Source organism: Podarcis muralis, chromosome 7, assembly GCF_964188315.1.
Source record: "Podarcis muralis chromosome 7, rPodMur119.hap1.1, whole genome shotgun sequence".
Lineage (NCBI taxonomy): Eukaryota > Metazoa > Chordata > Lepidosauria > Squamata > Lacertidae > Podarcis > Podarcis muralis.
The window spans coordinates 20,821,877-20,840,280 of NC_135661.1; the positions used below are offsets into that span (position 1 = coordinate 20,821,877).

The 18,404-nt window shown below is 46.4% G+C and overlaps 1 protein-coding gene across 1 annotated transcript; it reads right to left on the reverse strand.

Moving 5' to 3' along the window:
• Positions 1-208: 208 nt before the first annotated feature.
• Positions 209-4,181, reverse strand: LOC114602953 (phospholipase A2 homolog otoconin-22-like). Its single transcript, XM_077931353.1, has 4 exons — positions 4,083-4,181; positions 2,545-2,689; positions 1,185-1,291; positions 209-1,058 (listed from the first exon to the last, which is right to left on the reverse strand). Exons 1-4 carry the CDS (start codon positions 4,120-4,122, stop codon positions 913-915), a joined length of 438 nt encoding a protein of 145 aa, XP_077787479.1. The 5' UTR covers positions 4,123-4,181; the 3' UTR covers positions 209-912.
• Between the last annotated feature and the right edge of the window lie 14,223 nt (positions 4,182-18,404).

An 18,404-nucleotide genomic window follows, 5' to 3' on the forward strand; every position in this document is an offset into this window, starting at 1 on the left:
CTTGCAAAGGCTCGTGGGATTTCTAGACGCTATTTTTGCACCATTTTCGCCATTTGCGTACTCTTTTAGGGCCATGTCCCTCGCTTTTCGTGCCACATCTGGGTTTGCTGCGATGCGCGTGCGCACAGTTGCGAGTCCCTCGGACACATGTAAATGGGGAGCTGCCTTCACTCTGCTCCCAATTCCACACAGTCAAACAACATGGAGATACCGATAATATTTTATTTGACTCAAATGCATATTATTACTATTGCCGTTTTGAAAGGGTTTTATGACATCCAATCAGCAAAATGATCTGTGTTTCCACTTGGTAGGTAAATTCTTGGGGGGAAAGCAGGGATGCAATTCTTGTGCAAGAAGAAGAGCGCCCTAAGATATGAGACACACTATCCATCATGATTAAGCACCCAGACTATGAGACAAGTCAAGCAAAACAGAAAACAAAAGCAGCCTGAGGGGTAGCCTCTTCAATGGAGTACAGGGGGAGATATTGTGTCCAGTGCTGGTCCTACTCAGAGCAGACCTATTGAAAACAATGTACATGGCTAATTTACGTTTGCTCATTTCATTGGGCTACTCCAAATACAACCCAATGGGATTACCCTGGGTTGTACCCAATGTCTGTCCTATTCAGAGTAGACCCATTGAAGTTTACTGGGCATGACTAACCTGAGTAGGTCTTAGATACAACCCACGAACCTTCGCTTCAAATAAAATAGAGGGAACATAAACGGCAACTTAATTTTCTAAATGCTTCTCTTGCTTTCAGTTAACCTAACACAATGCTAAGAACCCCAAAATAATAATATAGGCTGAGCCCCCCCTTATAATAATCAGGCAGGCTGGGCTCCCCCCTGAATCAACCACCCTACATGGGATATCCTCTGGTTCTGCTTCCCGTTAAAATGCAGCTCAACAAAATGGCCGCTGTGCCCTGCAGTTGTTCGCTGGGTGATTCTTGAACTGGAGGTTATAGGCAAAGAGATGCTTCCGGAAGCAGTTGGCTGCTTTTTGGTCACATTCACACACGAGCTTCTCGCACCGGTCCCGCGACTTGACTGCAGAGAGAGGAGAAAGGTGGTAACCTCAGCATCAGTTTCCGCAAAGAGGGGTGCTCTGAGCTGGGGGAACGGAAATAGAAAAGATTTGAACCAGCTCTTTGGCTCGACGCTGGACCAACTCACCGCATTTAATTTTATCCCTCTGGGTGTAGAACCTGTACGAGAGGGTGCTTGGGTTGCAACCGAACATCTCGGCCTTGTTGTAGCAGCAGTCGTGGCTGTGGCAGCACCTGCGTGTGACGTGAAAACGAGAGAGCAAGGAAGTGCTATGAATCAGGCCCATTCTGGTGCCATCTTAGATTTTTCAGAACTCAATATTCTGGAGCACTGTGGGTTGTTGTTGTTAAAGTGCATCTGATATTTTAAAATGGTGACTGCCGTGTAATTTTCTTTTGCCCACAATGGGCTTAGTTTGGAAAAACTAAGATGGCGGCCACAACCGTGGTCTCCGGTGGCCTGTGAGATTTCCCCAGTATCGCACAGCATGTTTCTGATGGCAGCATATTCAAGCAGGAGTCTCCCTCAGCCCTACCTGAAGATGCCAGGGATCAATCCTGGCACCTTCTGTGTGCAAAGCAGATGCTCTACCGCTGAAAGTGTCTGTGGTATAACCCTGCTGAGACTGGTTCATATCATAATGCAGGTGGAGGCAGTTTATTTGAATTATCCTCCGCGTGAAACAAGCTCCTTGTCTGTAGAAAGCAAGCATCTCAGAGAGGCTAGGCAAGACACTTCCTCCCAGATATGCTAGCTTGGTGCATGCAGGGATTCCGTGTATTTCTTTGTACGGGAGAGGCACGCAAATATGGAGGTCCCCCATCCCTGTTTTTGAGACTCCCCTTGTTGGACATTTTCCATATCTGCTATTGGGTCCCTGGAGCACAGAGTCACATGAAGTGGCAACCAACCTTGCAGGATTTAATTTATTTGAAATGCATATGCAGGACAAAGGTACAGAGCAATAAATTCGCAATCTGCACACCCCAGTCAGGGTGCGCCCACTTTTTATACCCCTTAGAATGCATAGACACGTGTTCATATGTAAAACATGTGATTTACACTAATAGCAATAAGATATAGCTTTGTCTCTTGTGTTACCCTCCTCCTTTTCAGTTCGCCTCCTCCTTTTCAGCCCCCCCCCCCCGGTCTGGGGTTACAGTAACACCCATTCAACCTTGCTTATTATCTCTACCCGCCTAAGCCAGACATTCCAGAGAGAGGGGCCCATTTTCACTGTAACATCTAAGCAAGAAGAAAAAGCCTTGTTCTTCTGGCTGGTGTAAAAACCTCCCTCCCCCCTTTAAGGAAGGGGTTTGGGCGTAACATATGAGAGAGGAGAAAATGCCTCAAACAGGTTTTTGGGATCATATAGAGAACAATATTCTAATGGCCCTTCACCATGACTTGTAAAACCCCTGAACTGTAAGAGAATGATGATAGACCAAGAGGTGAGCAATGCCTGGTAATCTCAGGTGAGCCTCACCTGTCGATGGCGTCCACGGGGAAGCCTTGAGTCCCTGCCCCACAGTGACACCCATAGTTGGTGAAGTTGGCCAGGGTGTAGGTGACGGTGCTCATCTGGATCATCTCATTAAACTGGGAGGCAAGGCCGGTCACCAGAGCGGCTCCTGAAAGAACAACAGAGTCTTGTTTGGAGGGAAGAGCAAAGAGACAGGGAGCAGGGGATACAGATTGAAAAGGCAAGGGAGTTGATGTGGAAAAGCACTCTTTGTGGTGGGGATGGCGGTTGAGGTCTCAAGCCTTCCTGAGGGGTTGGGATACCTTTTCTCCTGCTGCCACATTCTCTCAGAGGTAAACCGTTCTCAGCCACTTGCTGGCAGTAAAGGCAAAGGGAACCCTGACCGCTAAGTCCAGTCGCGGACGACTCTGGGGTTGCGGCGCTCATCTCACTTTACTGGCCGAGGGAGCCGGCGTTTGTCCGCAAACAGCTTCTGGGTCATGTGGTCAGCATGACTAAGCCGCTTCTGGTGAAACCAGAGCAGCGCACAGAAACGCCGTTTACCTTCCCGCCGGAGCGGTACCTATTTATCTACTTGCACTTTGACATGCTTTTGAACTGCTAGGTTGGCAGGAGCAGGGACCGAGCAATGGGAGCTCACCCTGTCGCGGGGATTCGAACCACCGACCTTCTGATCGGCAAGCCTGTGGCTCTGTGGTTTAGAGGTAAACCGTTCTCAGCCACTTGCTGGCAGTAGGTAGGGCCAAAGCCGCCTCCTGTTCCTTCCTCCCTCTGCCATCCCTTCCCTCCCTCTCTCTCCCTCTCCCCCTCCCTCTTTCCCTCCCTCCCTTCCCCCCCTCTCTCATCTTTCTCTCTGCTACCCCATTTCATTCTTTATCACAGCGTCCTTCTATCTCTCTTTCTGCCACCCCTTTCTCTCCTTTCTTTCCGCCTCTCTTTCTGCCATTCTGACACCTCCTTTCTCTCCCCCCCCCCACTGATTTAAATTAGGCTTAGGATCACAGCTAGTCAGTCCTAAGGCTGCTGGTTGCCCAGTCCTGGACTGAGAGGTTGAGCCTGTTCGTGAAAGTACTGGGAATTAGATCAAGCGCACTGTGGCATGAGCAGTCAAGGCGTTTGGACTGGTGAGCCTGCCTGGAGGGCAGAAGTAACCTGGTGGCAAAAGAAGATGGCTTTAAACCCCTGCCTAGGGGTATTGGCCACGACTGTGAAAGGAACACCCAGATTCAGTGGCAGTATATCCCTGAATACCAATTGCCAGATTTTTTCTTTTCTTCCTCTTCCCACATCTGGCTGCAAAATGCACTGCCCTCGGGCTGGTTTCTTGATGGCAATGCCAGGAAGCCAAATCAGAGTGAGGGCAGTCTGAGGGCTTGTTGGGGGCAGGGAAAGTACTTGCCATCAGTTGCCACCATCACAGGGACCACAGGGGAAGCAAAGAGACCCCATCCCAGAGACCCCTCTTTCAAACAACAACAACAGTTCTGGAAAGAACTCTCAGCTCTACTGAGGACAGAACTATAGCAGAAAAGTAGACTTACCACAAGCCAGAACCAGTAGGAAGATTGTAACGTTCTTCATGGGTGCAGCAGAAATGGAAGCAAGCCAAAGAGAACCTTGTTCTGCTGTCAAAAGAAGGGCTCTGTCAAAAGAAGGGCTCTGTGTCAGTTTATATAAGCAAGCCCAACCAGATATTTTGGGACAAATGATGTCCCCATCACCTCCACCCCCAGTCCTGGCTCATAATAATTATACTCGAGGACCAGAGCAAAACAAGGTTTGCTGTTGTTGTTGTTTAGTCGTTTAGTCATGTCCGACTCTTCGTGACCCCATGGACCAGAGCACGCCAGGCACTCCTGTCTTCCACTGCCTCCCGCACTTTGGTCGAACTCATCAAGTTCTTAAAGAAATGGGAGTGCCTGATCACCTCATCTGTCTCCTGAGAAATCTCTATGTGGGACAAGAAGCTACAGTTAGAACTGGATATGGAACAACTGATGGGTTCAAAATTGGGAAAGGAGTACGACAAAGCTGTATATTGTCTCCCTGCTTATTTAACTTATATGCAGAATTCATCATGCAAAAGGCTGGGCTGGATGAATCCCTAGCCGGAATTAAGATTGCCGGAAGAAATATCAACAACCTCAGATATGCAGATGACACAACATTGATGGCAGAAAGTGAGGAGGAATTAAAGAACCTTTTATTGAGGGTGAAAGAGGAGAGCGCAAAATATGGTTTGAAGCTCAACATCAAAAAAACGAAGATCATGGCCACTGGTCCCATCACCTCCTGGCAAATAGAAGGGGAAGAAATGGAGGCAGTGAGAGATTTTATTTTCTTGGGCTCCATGAACAAGGTTAGGGACCATAATTATCTAAGAAGTGGGATTAACAACATCAGGATATATATATAAGCGGTGGCAATCTGAGGCTACATCCATACTATACATTTAAATCACTATGATACCCCTTTAAGCACCCATAGCTTCCCACAATGAATCATGGCACCTATAGCTTGTTAAGAGCGCTGAGAGCTGTAAGGAGACACCTCTCACTATTCCCCTTGCAGAGCTACTATTTCCAGAGCTTTTTTGTGAAGATAGATTGGTTGTTAAACCACTCTGGAAACTGCATAAAAACACTAGAAGAGCCATACTGGATCAAGCCAAAGACCCATCTAAAATTTATTTATACATTAATCACATTTATATCTCACCTTCCCCCCCCCCCCAAGGATCTCAAGGCTCTCCCCTTCCTCATTTAAATTCCGCAACAAGCCTACAAGGTAGGTTAGACTGAGAGGGACAGTGACTGGCCAAAGGCCACCCAATGGAGACCTTCAAGGCCGAGTGGGGGATTTGAACCCTGGTCTCCCAGGCCTTAGTCTGACACTCTAACCACGGCACCACACCAGCTTTCGGTCCAGTATTCTTTTCTCACAGCGATAGCACCATGTTGCACTTACAGAAATAAATAAATGATGGATGCATGGCCCAGTACATCACAAGTGCAATATTCCTTCGTCGCTGACATGTGGCAGAATACATCCTCAAGATACCTCAGTCTCAACAGCCCTGAGCCCAGTTTAAAGATGAAGTTTCATGAGAGGTTTTGACATTGCCCATTAATAGGACTTGGGCAACAGATTGAACAAGTACGCAGAAGAAATGATCCATAATGAATTGAAAAAAAATGTTTAAAAGTACCTTCCCCCCCAAAAAACCCAGAGTCCTTTTTGTTGGGGATAATTCAGATGGAAATTCCCAGGTGTCAAAAAAGACTATTTATGTATGCCACTGCTGCGGCCTGTGTTTTGTTAGTCCAAAAATGGAAAACGAGCGAGGTCCCAACTGAAGAAGAATGGCAACTTAAGCTGATGGAATATGCACAGCTTGTGTACTTAACATATAGAATAAGAGAACAAGAAGAACATACGTTTAGAGAAGATTGGAAAACGTTTATTGAACGTATGGGGGGGGGGGAATTGTGTACGCTTGAAAACACTGGCAGCATTAAGATAAATTCCACAGTGTAAATAAGTTTTGATGGCTGTAATAATGGAATACTGAATGGTTTAGTTTATGTATAGTAGGCAGGGATTTATAGTATGCAAAATGAACCATGGAAAGAGAAGAAGGCAAGTCATTGATGTTGTAAGGATGTTTAAATGAGTATTCAAAATTGTAAAACAGAAAATCTAATAAAAATTATATATAATGGACAAGTTAATTTCAGGTTCTGAATACCGCATGGAAAAGGGTAAGTTGATAATAGGTTGCCTTCCTTTTCTATTTCAATCCACGGATGATGGCCGGGGTAAACAAATGCTGGTGTAGATTGAGGAGGCCATTGTGTATTTATCAGCTGAGATCATGGTTTTGTTTGTGGAAACATCTCTGAAAAGATGACAGTTTTGGAAATGGGAAGGAAGCATTTAGCTGGAAGGAGGACTCTGAATCCTGTAGAAAAGGAGAACTGGGAGGTGCAGGGAGTCAGCAATGTATCCCAGTGGTAAATTAAGAATTCAAGATGAGCCTTGCTGCATCAGGCTGATGGTCCATCCATGGAGTGCCTGCTTCTGGGCTTCCCATTGAAACATCTGGTTTGGCCACTGTGAGAGCAGGATGCTGGACTAATTGGGCCAATGGCCTGATCCTTCGGTAGCCAGGCTCTCCTTATGTGATGCTTGGGACCTGTTTTAGGGAGAAAGGAAAGACGTCTGTCCACAAGTCTGCAATTTTTCTATTGGGCGAACCATATATATTTAGAACCGTGAAGGTGGCACATTATTCTTCCTGCAGGAACTGATAAGGGGGGTGGGGTGGAATGCTTAAGTAAGAACAGTATGCCAGGTCAAGGAGATTTGTGATGTCAAGTTCGTTTTAGGCTTTTTAGTCATTTAGCTTGCATATCAGTTTATTCAGATTTTTGTAAAATTTGTTTAAATGTTTCCATTTAATATATTTTTTTAAGAGGGACCATATATACAGTGTTTGTGTGTGTGTGTGTGTGTGTGTGTGTGTGTGTGAGAGAGAGAGAGAGAGAGAGAGAGAGAGAGAGAGAGAGAGAGAGAGAGAGAGAGAGATGTTGTTATCTTATCTGCAGGCGAAATTCATCATTTTAAGTTTATGTCGCAAACAGTTTTATTTGGGTCTGAGTTAACTTCCATTGATGCAATCCTTTGTTAATTGCCTACAATTAAACTTTTGTTTTGTGATGGTCTGATGACCAGATACAAATAAACCCAATCTTATGTCATCTCTTCCACTCTGTAATAAGTGGCTGTACTTTATCTTTCCCCTATTCCACTGATGCAATTTTTGTGTGTGTGTGTGTGCTAATTTTAGCAGCTGCGGTCACAGAGGTCACAGAAGTCGAGGTCAAACGCCAGAGGAGCAGTCACAGAGGCAGAGGAGAAGATGTTGCAATGTTGTGGACGATGCTCAGGAGCTAGAGCAACGGGGTTGCAACACACACACACACACACACACACACACACACACACACACACACAAGTTCTACATCGCACCACTGTTATGTTGGCCAGCTGTTTCAAAGACTTAGCAATGCTACAGGAAAATATTAGCCAACGTTATTTGTTTCTTCACAGCACCCCCACCCCTTTTCATTAGAAAGCCTCTCAGAGAGGCTTTATGAAAATCCCTTTCCTAACCTTTGCCCTCAGGTGAACAATTTCAAAAAGTCATGATGCATGAGGAAAGAAGGAAGAGGAGGGAAGAGGGAAAAGGAAAGTTCTTAAAGTTACAGCTAATGTCAGTAGCGATTCTGGTGGGTTTTCGCTCCCTCTTTATACTAACTTCCTCTTTCTTTCTTTCTTTCTTTCTTTCTTTCTTTCTTTCTTTCTTTCTTTCTTTCTTTCTTTTTTCTTTCTCTCTCTCTCTCCCTCTCTCTCTCTCCAACCCTCTTTATCCAGATTTCCCATTATGTGCCAACCACATGCAAATAAGGCTGCCTTAAATTAAGCTGAGGACCATATGTAGGCTTAGGGCTGCAGCTTTTAGCCTGGTTACATCTGTCCCCAACTTGAGAGGTTTAGCTTCTCAGAGTCCAGTGGAAGGGGAAGGGAATGCCAACAACTCATGTTTGCAACATTTCCCGAAGGTGTCCTCCGAACCCTTCCAAAAGGCAAACGAGGAACAGCGATTCGGTCTGTTCCGGAAAACTGGGCCTGTCTCTAGTTCACAGGCGATGATGGGTGGTTGCTGTTTTCTGATGCTGCTGTTGCCTCATTGATTGTCTTCCCAAGAAGCCGCGGCTGTGCTTTCGACTTTGCTGTGTCATGATGTACGTGCAAGATCCAGTTTGGGCTCGCTCGATGGTGATTTATGCAGCCTCGAAATCGGTCATGTGTTGAAGCCAAAAGGCAGGATGGGCTGATGGGGATCGGCCGGGGTTCCTAACCGTAACTCCACCAACAACACCTAGCCCTTCAGGAATCTGGTGTCTTCCCAAATGCCCAACTCCTTCCTGGTTATATAACATTCCTGAACTCTGCTGAGCAGATGGGTCAAGGGCAGGGAATGGAGGAGAAATTTGATTTGGTTGGGGCCGTGCTCAGTGGGAGAGCTTTCTTGCACACACAAGGTCCCAGGGGCAATTCCTGTCATCTCCAGGTTGGACGAGAGAGAGCTCCTGCAAGTCAGTGACCATTGGTCTTGGCCAATGGTCTGACTCCCAGTATGAGGCAGCTGCCTATATTCCTATCTCTTTAGGGAATGTCCATAACTCAGTGGCCAGAGAATCTGGTTTGTATTGTTATAGATCTGGGGGGGGGGGTGAATCCCCCTGAATCCTAGAAATTAATAAATGCCAGGGTTTTGATTATTTGGGATATGGATTAAAGTGCAGATCGGTGCCAGATGGGGAATTCTGGGAATTCCTGGGCTGGGTTATGCAAACCAGCCTGGCTGGCTGAATGAAGAACAAGCCTGTTAACATGAGAAAACGTGTTGATGGGCCATTGGGCAGGGAGATTGAAATATACTCGGAGTCGAGAGTGGATTTCATGCTCTTTATTTAGCTCACGGTGGTGAGGAGGAATGGAAGTTCCCCCAGAATGTCTGCTTTATATACATTATTTACACAATGGGCCCCACGTGATTGGCTAATTCCGGGATTCTCCTGTAGGCCAATCAGGTTGCGGATTCACTTCCACCTGGAGCTGGATTGGGTGGCTCCTGTGGACCAATCAGACTGCTGCATTTTGGATCCTATTCAACTCAGTACATAACAGAGATGTTACCAAGGTGATGGGGTGTACGTATGTTTGAGGGGACGGAAAAGGGTTTCTTGGAAGAAGAAGGAAGAGGAAGAGCTGAGATCCATCTTGGGCAGGCAGGGAGAAGGGTGCCTGCACTGGTGCCTTTTGAAATGACCATGCCGTAAAATCTGGACTCACTCCATGCAGACCAAAGGTGTAAATAGGTGAAGAAACCATATTTCTTAAAGCATGGCAGTCTCCACCAAGTCTTCCATTGTCCAAAGGGACACAGACCCTGTGTGGGACCCCATGGGCTCTTGCCACCAATTGGCAGAGGGAAGGGCAGGCACCCGACTTTTGTAACAGTATGCAGGCTCTGGGTTCAATCCCCAGGTAGCACTGAAAGTCTCTCCTGTGAGAGCTGCTGCCAGTCAGTGTAGACAATACTGAAGTAGGTGGAACAAAGGTCTGACTTGGTGTGAAATAGTTTCCTACCACCCTTGTCCCTTAACCATAGGTAAAGGTAAGGGGACCCCTGACCATTAGGTCCAGTCGCAAATGACTCTGGGGTTGCGGCGCTCATCTCGCTTTACTGACCGAGGGAGCCGATGTACAGCTTCCGGGTCATGTGGCCAGCATGACTAAGCCGCTTCTGGCGAACCAGAGCAGTGCACAGAAACGCCATTTAACTTCCCACCATAGCGGTACCTATTTATCTACTTGCACTTTGACGTGCTTTCAAACTCATCCCGTCGCAGGGATTCGAACCGCCGACCTTCTGATCGGCAAGCCCTAGGCTTTGTGGTTTAGACCACAGCGCCACCCGCGTCCCACCCTTAACCATAGCCCAGTGGTAAACCGGCTTCCTGTGTTCCTATATAAGGCAACTGATTCCGTTGGTGTTGTCTAGCCACTCTACAAGATTCCTCATAAGTTCCCATACAGCTCAGGGCGACAGGCCTTCCCTTTTGACCTGCAGCTGCTCCCTTTTGCCAATCCCTTCTCAATTTCTCCACCACCCTTCCCCAAGTATTGGCAAGGCAGCTCATCGTCAGCTCGTCCCAAACCTGCTCTTCCCGGCTCCTGCAAGACTCGGCGGTTCTGCAACGCTAGAAACTCAGGGAACGCTTTGCTGACTCCTCTTGCAGCCAGCTCATATCTACGGGTGCCTTCGGCTCCCTAACGGGGACAGTAAATTACAGCCTTGCTCAATGTGTGGTTGTGCAAGCCTTTGGGAAAAAATAAATAAAAGAACAAGGTGACCCATATTTAGCTTCTCTTGTGGCCTAATCCAGAGATCTTTGAAAGCTGAACCTCCGCAGAAACAGGTGCATGAAAGGGGTGAGCCAATTGGTCCATTGCAGTCTCTGTCCATTTCTCCTTTTTTCCACAATTTTTAACTTCACTACGCCACATTGCCGCAACAGTTCGCTGTTAGCATAGTTAGGGGAAGGGCAGGTTTCAGTTTTTCATTTTTTTCCAAATTTAAGTATAGTTCTCCAGATGTCCACGTCAGCTTGTGATGTTTCCTCCCAGTCTTCATGAAAACTAATCAGGTTACCTCCTTAATACGCACATTTTTGTAATGCAATTTCCCCTAAAATGCAGATTATTTTTTTTGCCAAGCGATTCCCCTTATTATAATGCATCTGAGTGCATTATTTTCACTAATGCTGTATGTGCATTTATAATGGAGAATTTACCACAGTAGATTCTTTGTTGTTCACATTACTCTGCTGGATACAGAAGTGCAAATTTCAAAGGACCATTGGGGTGTATGGGGGTGGCTAAACCAGGTGAAGGTCTCCAACAAAGAGTCTCAAACCCTTGGTGAGTTAGGGACTTCCCCTGCATGCAAAGACAGGCTCTGACAGATTGAGCAGAGGAGACTAATAGTAAGTCCAATGGTCAAAAAGGCGGTTTCTGCATGTGCTGGAGAGGGAAGTGAGGGGCAGATGGGGCTTGTCAACCTGGGAAGAGAGCCCATCTAGGAGAAAGAAAACTCTCATCCTGAACCTCTGCTGCCTTGCAGGATATCTTTGGTAGAAGAAAAGGCTAAGGAGTAAACCCTAAATCTAGAGTTCCAATGCAACTTGGTTCCAATGCATCTCCAGTAAATCTGGAGTGGAGTCCCTAAGATGGTTGGATGGTGCCTTGCATTCATTTGGACCACAACAGCAAGATGCAGAGGGTGGCCTTGTCATCTGGGCAGCCCAGGACCTCCACACACACTGCCCAGGCTTGTGCCCTGGGCAGGTCAACTTGGTGTTGCAAACTTTGACTTTGTCCACTGAGGCTCACTCCACTGTCTCTTGAGACAGACGGATAACAACAGCAGCAGCAGCAGCAGCAGCAGCAGCAGCAGCTGGGAAGAAAGAATTGATAGCTCAGGGTGATGGGTCTTCTCTTGTGAGCTGCAGCTCCTTTTTTGCAAATCCAGTTTCAACCTCTCCACCACCCACCTTTCCAAAGCACTGTAAATGCAGCTCTTTGTTGGCTTGGACCAAACCAGCTTTTCTAGGCTCCAACGAGACCTGGTGCTTCTGTGGTGTTTGAACTCAGGCAATATGAGGTTCTAAAGACAAGCTGAATCACATTTCTTCCTCTAGCCTTAGATGGTATCCAACAATAGTGATATTGAGAGTAAAGGTAAAGGGACCCCTGACCATTAGGTCCAGTCGTGACCGACTCTGGGGTTGCGGCGCTCATCTCGCTTTATTGGCCAAGGGAGCTGGCATACAGCTTCTGGGTCATGTGGCCAGCATGACTAAGCCGCTTCTGGCAAACTAGAGCCGTGCACGGAAATGCCATTTAGCTTCCTGCAGGAGTGGTACCTATTTATCTACTTGCACTTGATGTGCTTTTGAACTGCTAGGTTGGCAGGAGCAGGGACCGAGCAAACGGAGCTCACCCCATCGCGGAGATTTGAACCGCCGACCTTCTGATTGGCAAGTCCTAGGCTCTGTGGCTTAACCCACAGCACCATCCGCGTCCCTTCGATATTCAGAGTAGACCCACTGAAATGACTAACTTGGTTCCAATGCATCTCCTCTGAGTAGGAAGTTGAATGCAGCCTTAGAATGCTGCAATGCAGCTCCCATCAACTCTGATTCCATTGGCCATTATGGCAGAGGATGATGGGAAATGGAGTCCAAGAGCATCTGGAAGGCCATAGGTTTCCTATTCATGATGTAGACAATACTCAATTAGGTGGACACATAGTCTGGCCTGTCATTGGATTCTTCTCAATATTGATCCAGATTTCAATGTATAGTTAGCAGAGCAACAACTTAAACACGTTGCAGAATTCCCCAAAAATAGACCAGAGGCAATTAATATTTCATCCAGCAGAGCTTTACTGCTACTGGAGGCAAATGAGCAGAATGGTCACAAATCCAATACATTCAGGATTGGCACTGTCCATAAGAAATCCAGTTGCAGCAGACTTCACTTAAACTTAACAAGAACTTACAATAAGACTGAACCTTAACACTATATACAGAACACCACATCAGAAGGAAGAGCTATAGGAAGAGAAAGTGGAACCCAGGCTCCTTCTGGCCTGACTATTATAGTCAGCAAGCCTTGACAGAAAGAGATCAGAGAACCAGTTTAAGCCAGCTGAACTCAGCTTCTCTGAAGGAACAACCCAAACATCATGAACCTTCTGTTTGTTTCTTTCACAGGAAATATCTTTGACTAGGAAATATCTCTCCACATCAGATCAATACTTTCTGCACTAGGAAATGCAAACTAACATAGCCTGGTCCCATATGGACTGAGGTGGTGAGAAATGTCTCTTTAACTATCTACCCCCTAGGTTAAAGGTAAAGGTAAAGGTACCCCTGCCCGTACGGGCCAGTCTTGACAGACTCTAGGGTTGTGCGCCCATCTCACTCAAGAGGCCGGGGGCCAGCGCTGTCCGGAGACACTTCCGGGTCACGTGGCCAGCGTGACATCGCTGCTCTGGCGAGCCAGAGCCGCACACGGAAACGCCGTTTACCTTCCCGCTAGTAAGCGGTCCCTATTTATCTACTTGCACCCGGGAGTGCTTTCGAACTGCTAGGTTGGCAGGAGCAGGGACCGAACAACGGGAGCGCACCCCGCCGCGGGGATTCGAACAGCCGACCTTTCGATCGGCAAGCCCTAGGCACTGAGGCTTTTACCCACAGTGCCACCCGCGTCCCTACCCCCTAGGTTAATCACATGCAAAAGAAGAGTCTTGATGGATGAGGTCAAAAAGCCCATATTCATTTCAGTGGGTCTACACTGAGTATAACTTAGTAGACACAGCCCTAAGAAATGTTCTCCTGGCACGAGGGATGGGGGGTTGTTGTTGTTGTTTAGTCGTGTCCGACTCTTTGTGACCCCATGGACCAGAGTACGCCAGGCACTCCTGTCTTCCACTGCCTCCCGCAGTTTGGTCAAACTCATGCTGGTAGCTTCGAGAACACTGTCCAACCATCTCGTCCTCTGCGTCCCCTTCTCCTTGTGCCCTCCATCTTTCCCAACATCAGGGTCTTTTCCAGGGGAGTCTTCTCTTCTCATGAGGTGGCCAAAGTATTGGAGCCTCAGCTTCACAATCTGTCTTTCTAGTGAGCACTCAGGGCTGATTTCCTTCAGAATGGATAGGTTTGATCTTCTTGCCGTCCATGGGACTCTCAAGAGTCTCCTCCAACAACATAATTCAAAAGCATCAATTCTTCGGTGATCAGCCTTCTTTATGGTCCAGCTCTCACTTTCATGCATCACTACTAGGAAAACCATAGCTTTAACTATACAGAACTTTGTTGGCAAGGCGATGTCTCTGCTTTTTATGATGCTGTCTAAGTTTGTCATTGCTTTCCTCCCAAGAAGCAGGTGTCTTTTAATTTCGTGACTGCTGTCACCATCTGCAGTGATCATGGAGCCCAAGAAAGTAAAATCTCTCACTGCCTCCATTTCTTCCCCTTCTATTTGCCAGGAGGTGATGGGACCAGTGGCCATGATCTTCGTTTTTTTGATGTTGAGCGGGTTGGTTTTCCCAATTTTTCTACCTGATTTGTGTTTCCCATAACAATATGCAAACTGAAACACTGTCCTAAATTTTGGCAACCATTTTACACTTCTCCAACCAATGTACAAAAGAGTGTTACTGAGATGCATGTGTTAGTGAAAATAGCATGCAAATGTGTGTTATCGTCAGAAAAACTGCATGCAGAAATTTGTGCGCCTGGCAAAATTACCAGTATGTACAAAAACATGTGTATGAGTTGAAATCCTTCCTAGAATCCTAACTGATTTTCATGAATTATTTTTTTTAAATCACAAACTGATGTATGAAGGAGAACTGAATTGAAGATTGACTGAAGGAGAAATGGAGAGAAACCAAAATTGATAGGATGACAGGAACTGTGGCAGTGAACATCAGTTGCTGTGGTTTCCCATTGGTGCCTGACGTATTCTGATGTATTTTGCTAGTTTATGATCAAAGTAGTAGTATTTGGTTAGCTTGCTTTTTTAGAGGAAGGGGGAATCTGAAGCTTTTGCAACCACCCCAGTAACATCGATAGCAAGCCTTGAGCAGCAAGAATTCCACTCCTACCCAGGGATGTGAAATAAATTTTGCTTAGCGTACACTTCCAGGAATGCTGTGTCACCTTCCTGAATGGATAAATAAAACAAGCTCAGTTGATTCCAGCCAATAGAGGGCAGTAGAGGCCATCTGGAGCCCATCTTCATGTAGGCTGTGACTATTGACATACCAGCATATGATTTGCTCCTATGGAGCTGCCTTAGGCTGAGTCATGCTACTCGTCTCTCTCACCCAGCATTGCTTATCCTCTGAGGTTATTCCCAAAGCTGCACTCCTCGCACCCACCTCATTTCAGCCAGAGAAAGCAAGGATTGGATTTTGCCAAGCCTGTGCTCTGTCATTGAGTTACGGCCATTCTCCACCAACACACCCTGAGCTGGGGGAAATTCCTCCATGCTCAAACCACAGGCGAGTCACACGACTTGTCAGCCTGGCTGGGTGAGGTGATTTTGATCAGCACGGCTGTGCTGAATTTCTTCCCACTTGGGTGGGGCTGAGCCCTCATCCACACTATCTTCCCTATATACATAAAAATTTAAGGCGGTCATCACGCAGCCCCCTTTGGAGGATTTGTAGCGCCTCATCTGAATGCCTCCACTTGAGGAGAGTCCATCCCTTCCCAAGGCAGACTGTTCTACTGTCAAAACAGCCTGTACTGTTAGGAAGTGTCTCTCCTGAGTTTGAGCCTGATTCTGCTTCCATCTCATGGAGGAGAAGGCTACCACTGCTTACCAGCTGAGTGCTGATGTGCTCAGCTCCTGCTTGAAGGTTTCCCAGTGGTTGGCTACTGTGAGAACAGGGTGTTGGACTAGACAGGCCATTGGCCTGTTCATAAATCTAAGCAACAGCATGTTGTTGTTGTTTAGTCGTTTAGTCATGTCCGACTCTTCGTGACCCCATGGACCAGAGCACGCCAGGCACTTCTGTCTTCCACTGCCTCCCGCAGTTTGGTCAGACTCATGTTTGTAGCTTCGAGAACACTGTCCAACCATCTCGTCCTCTGTCGTCCCCTTCTCCTTGTGCCCTCCATCTTGCCCAACATCAGGGTCTTTTCCAGGGAGTCTTCTCTTCTCATGAGGTGGCCAAAGTATTGGAGTCTCAGCCTCAGGATCTGTCCTTCCAGTGAGCACTCAGGGCTAATTTCCTTAAGAATGGATGCATTTGATCTTCTTGCAGTCCATGGGACTCTCAAGAGTCTCCTCCAGCACCATAATTCAAAAGCATCAGTTCTTCGGAGATCAGCCTTCTTTATGGTCCAGCTCTCACTTCCATACATCACTACTGGGAAAACCATGGCTTTAACTATACGGATCTTTGTTGGCAAGGTGATGTCTCTGCTTTTTAAGACACTGTCTAGGTTTGCCATTGCTTTTCTCCCAAGGAGCAGGCGTCTTTTAATTTCATGGCTGCTGTCACCGTCTGCAGTGATCATGGAGCCCAAGAAAATAAAATCTCTCACTGCCTCCATTTCTCCCCCTTCTATTTGCCAAGAGGTGATGGGCCCAGTGGCCATGATCTTCGTTTTTTTGATGTTGAGCTTCAGACCATATTTTCCGCTCTCCTCTTTCACCCTCATTAAAAGGTTCTTTAATTCCTCCTCACTTTCTGCCATCAATGTTGTGTCATCTGCATATCTGAGGTTGTTGATATTTCTTCCAGCGATCTTAATTCCGGCTTGGGATTCATCCAGCCCAGCCTTTCGCATGATGAATTCTGCATATAAGTTAAATAAGCAGGGAGATAATATACAGCCTTGTCGTACTCCTTTCCCAATTTTGAACCAATCAGTTGTTCCATATCCAGTTCTAACTGTAGCTTCTTGTCCCACATAGAGATTTCTCAGGAGACAGATGAGGTGATCAGGCACTCCCATTTCTTTAAGAACTTGCCATAGTTTGCTGTGGTCGACACAGTCAAAGGCTTTTGCATAGTCAATGAAGCAGAAGTAGATGTCTTTCTGGAACTCTCTAGCTTTCTCCATAATCCAGCGCATGTTTGCAATTTGGTCTCTGGTCCCTCTGCCTCTTGTAAATCCAGCTTGCACTTCTGGGAGTTCTTGGTCCACATACTGCTTGAGCCTTCCTTGTAGAATTTTAAGCATAACCTTGCTAGCATGTGAAATGAGTGCAATTGTGCGGTAGTTGGAGCATTCTTTGGCACTGCCCTTCTTTGGGATTGGGATGTAGACTGATCTTCTCCAATCCTGTGGCCACTGCTGAGTTTTCCAAACTTGCTGGCATATTGAGTGTAGCACCTTAACAGCATCATCTTTTAAATTTTTAAATAGCTCAGCTGGAATATCATCACTTCCACTGGCCTTGTTATTTGCAGTGCTTTCTAAGGCCCATTTGACTTCACTCTCCAGGATGTCTGGCTCAAGGTCAGCAACCACACTACCTGGGGCGTACAAGCCATCCATATCTTTCTGGTATAATTCCTCTGTGTATTCTTGCCACCTCTTCTTGATGTCTTCTGCTTCTGTTAGGTCCTTACCACTTTTGTCCTTTATTATGGTAATCTTTGTACGAAATGTTCCTTTCATATCTCCAATTTTCTTGAACAGCTCTCTGGTTCTTCCCTTTCTGTTGTTTTCCTCTATTTCTTTGCATTGCTCGTTTAAGAAGGCCTTCTTGTCTCTCCTTGCTATTCTTTGGAAATCTGCATTCAATTTCCTGTATCTTTCACTATCTCCCTCACATTTTGCTTGCCTTCTCTCCCCCGCTATTTGTAAGGCCTCGTTGGACAGCCGCTTTGCTTTCTTGCATTTCCTTTTCATTGGGATGGTTTTCGTTGCTGCCTCCTTATAATGTTACGAGCCTCCATCCATAGTTCTTCAGGCACTCTGTCCACCAAATCTAAATTCTTAAACCTGTTCCTCACTTCCACTGTGTATTCATAAGGGATTTGACTTAGATTGTACCTTACTGGCCCAGTGGTTTTTCCTACTTTCTTCAGTTTAAGCTTGAATTTTGCTATAAGAAGCTGATGATCTGAGCCACAGTCAGCTCCAGGTCTTGTTTTTGCTGACTGTATAGAGCTTCTCCAACTTTGGCTGCAGAGAATATAATCAATCTGATTTCGATGCTGCCCATCTGGTGATGTCCATGTGTAGAGTCGTCTCTTGTGTTGTTGGAAAAGAGTGTTTGTGATGACCAGCTTGTTCTCTTGGCAGAACTCTATTAGCCTTTGCCCTGCTTCGTTTTGAACTCCAAGGCCAAACTTGCCAGTTGTTCCTTTTATCTCTTGACTCCCTACTTTAGCCTTCCAATCCCCTATAATGAGAAGAACATCCTAAGCAACAGCATAGGTGTTGGTAAACCCTTCTAGCCTGGGTTTCACTGACAATTACCTGGAATTAGCAGCTGTCAGCAGTGTCTGATGAACAATTAAGTCCAATTCACTGTTATCTGAAGTATGGGATGAATGCAATGCAGTTAATCAGTTAATCTCCTAACTCGTTGCCACCCATTTATAATATCATTTATTCTCCACCCACTTCCATCGGACAGATGTCCCACCTACTTACTAGTCTTTCCCTGTGACTTTCAGCTTCCCTTTCCAGTTA

What these genes read in the sequence shown, in the direction of transcription:
- LOC114602953 (XM_077931353.1), bottom strand. Translation starts at nt 4,122, where the DNA reads ATGAAGAACGTTACAATCTTCCTACTGGTTCTGGCTTGTG. An exon ending in CCTACTGGTTCTGGCTTGTG is followed by an intron (nt 2,690 to 4,082) that starts GTAAGTCTACTT and finishes TTGTTCTTTCAG; the next exon opens with GAGCCGCTCTGGTGACCGGC. An exon ending in GAGGGATAAAATTAAATGCG is followed by an intron (nt 1,059 to 1,184) that starts GTGAGTTGGTCC and finishes CTCTCTCTGCAG; the next exon opens with TCAAGTCGCGGGACCGGTGC.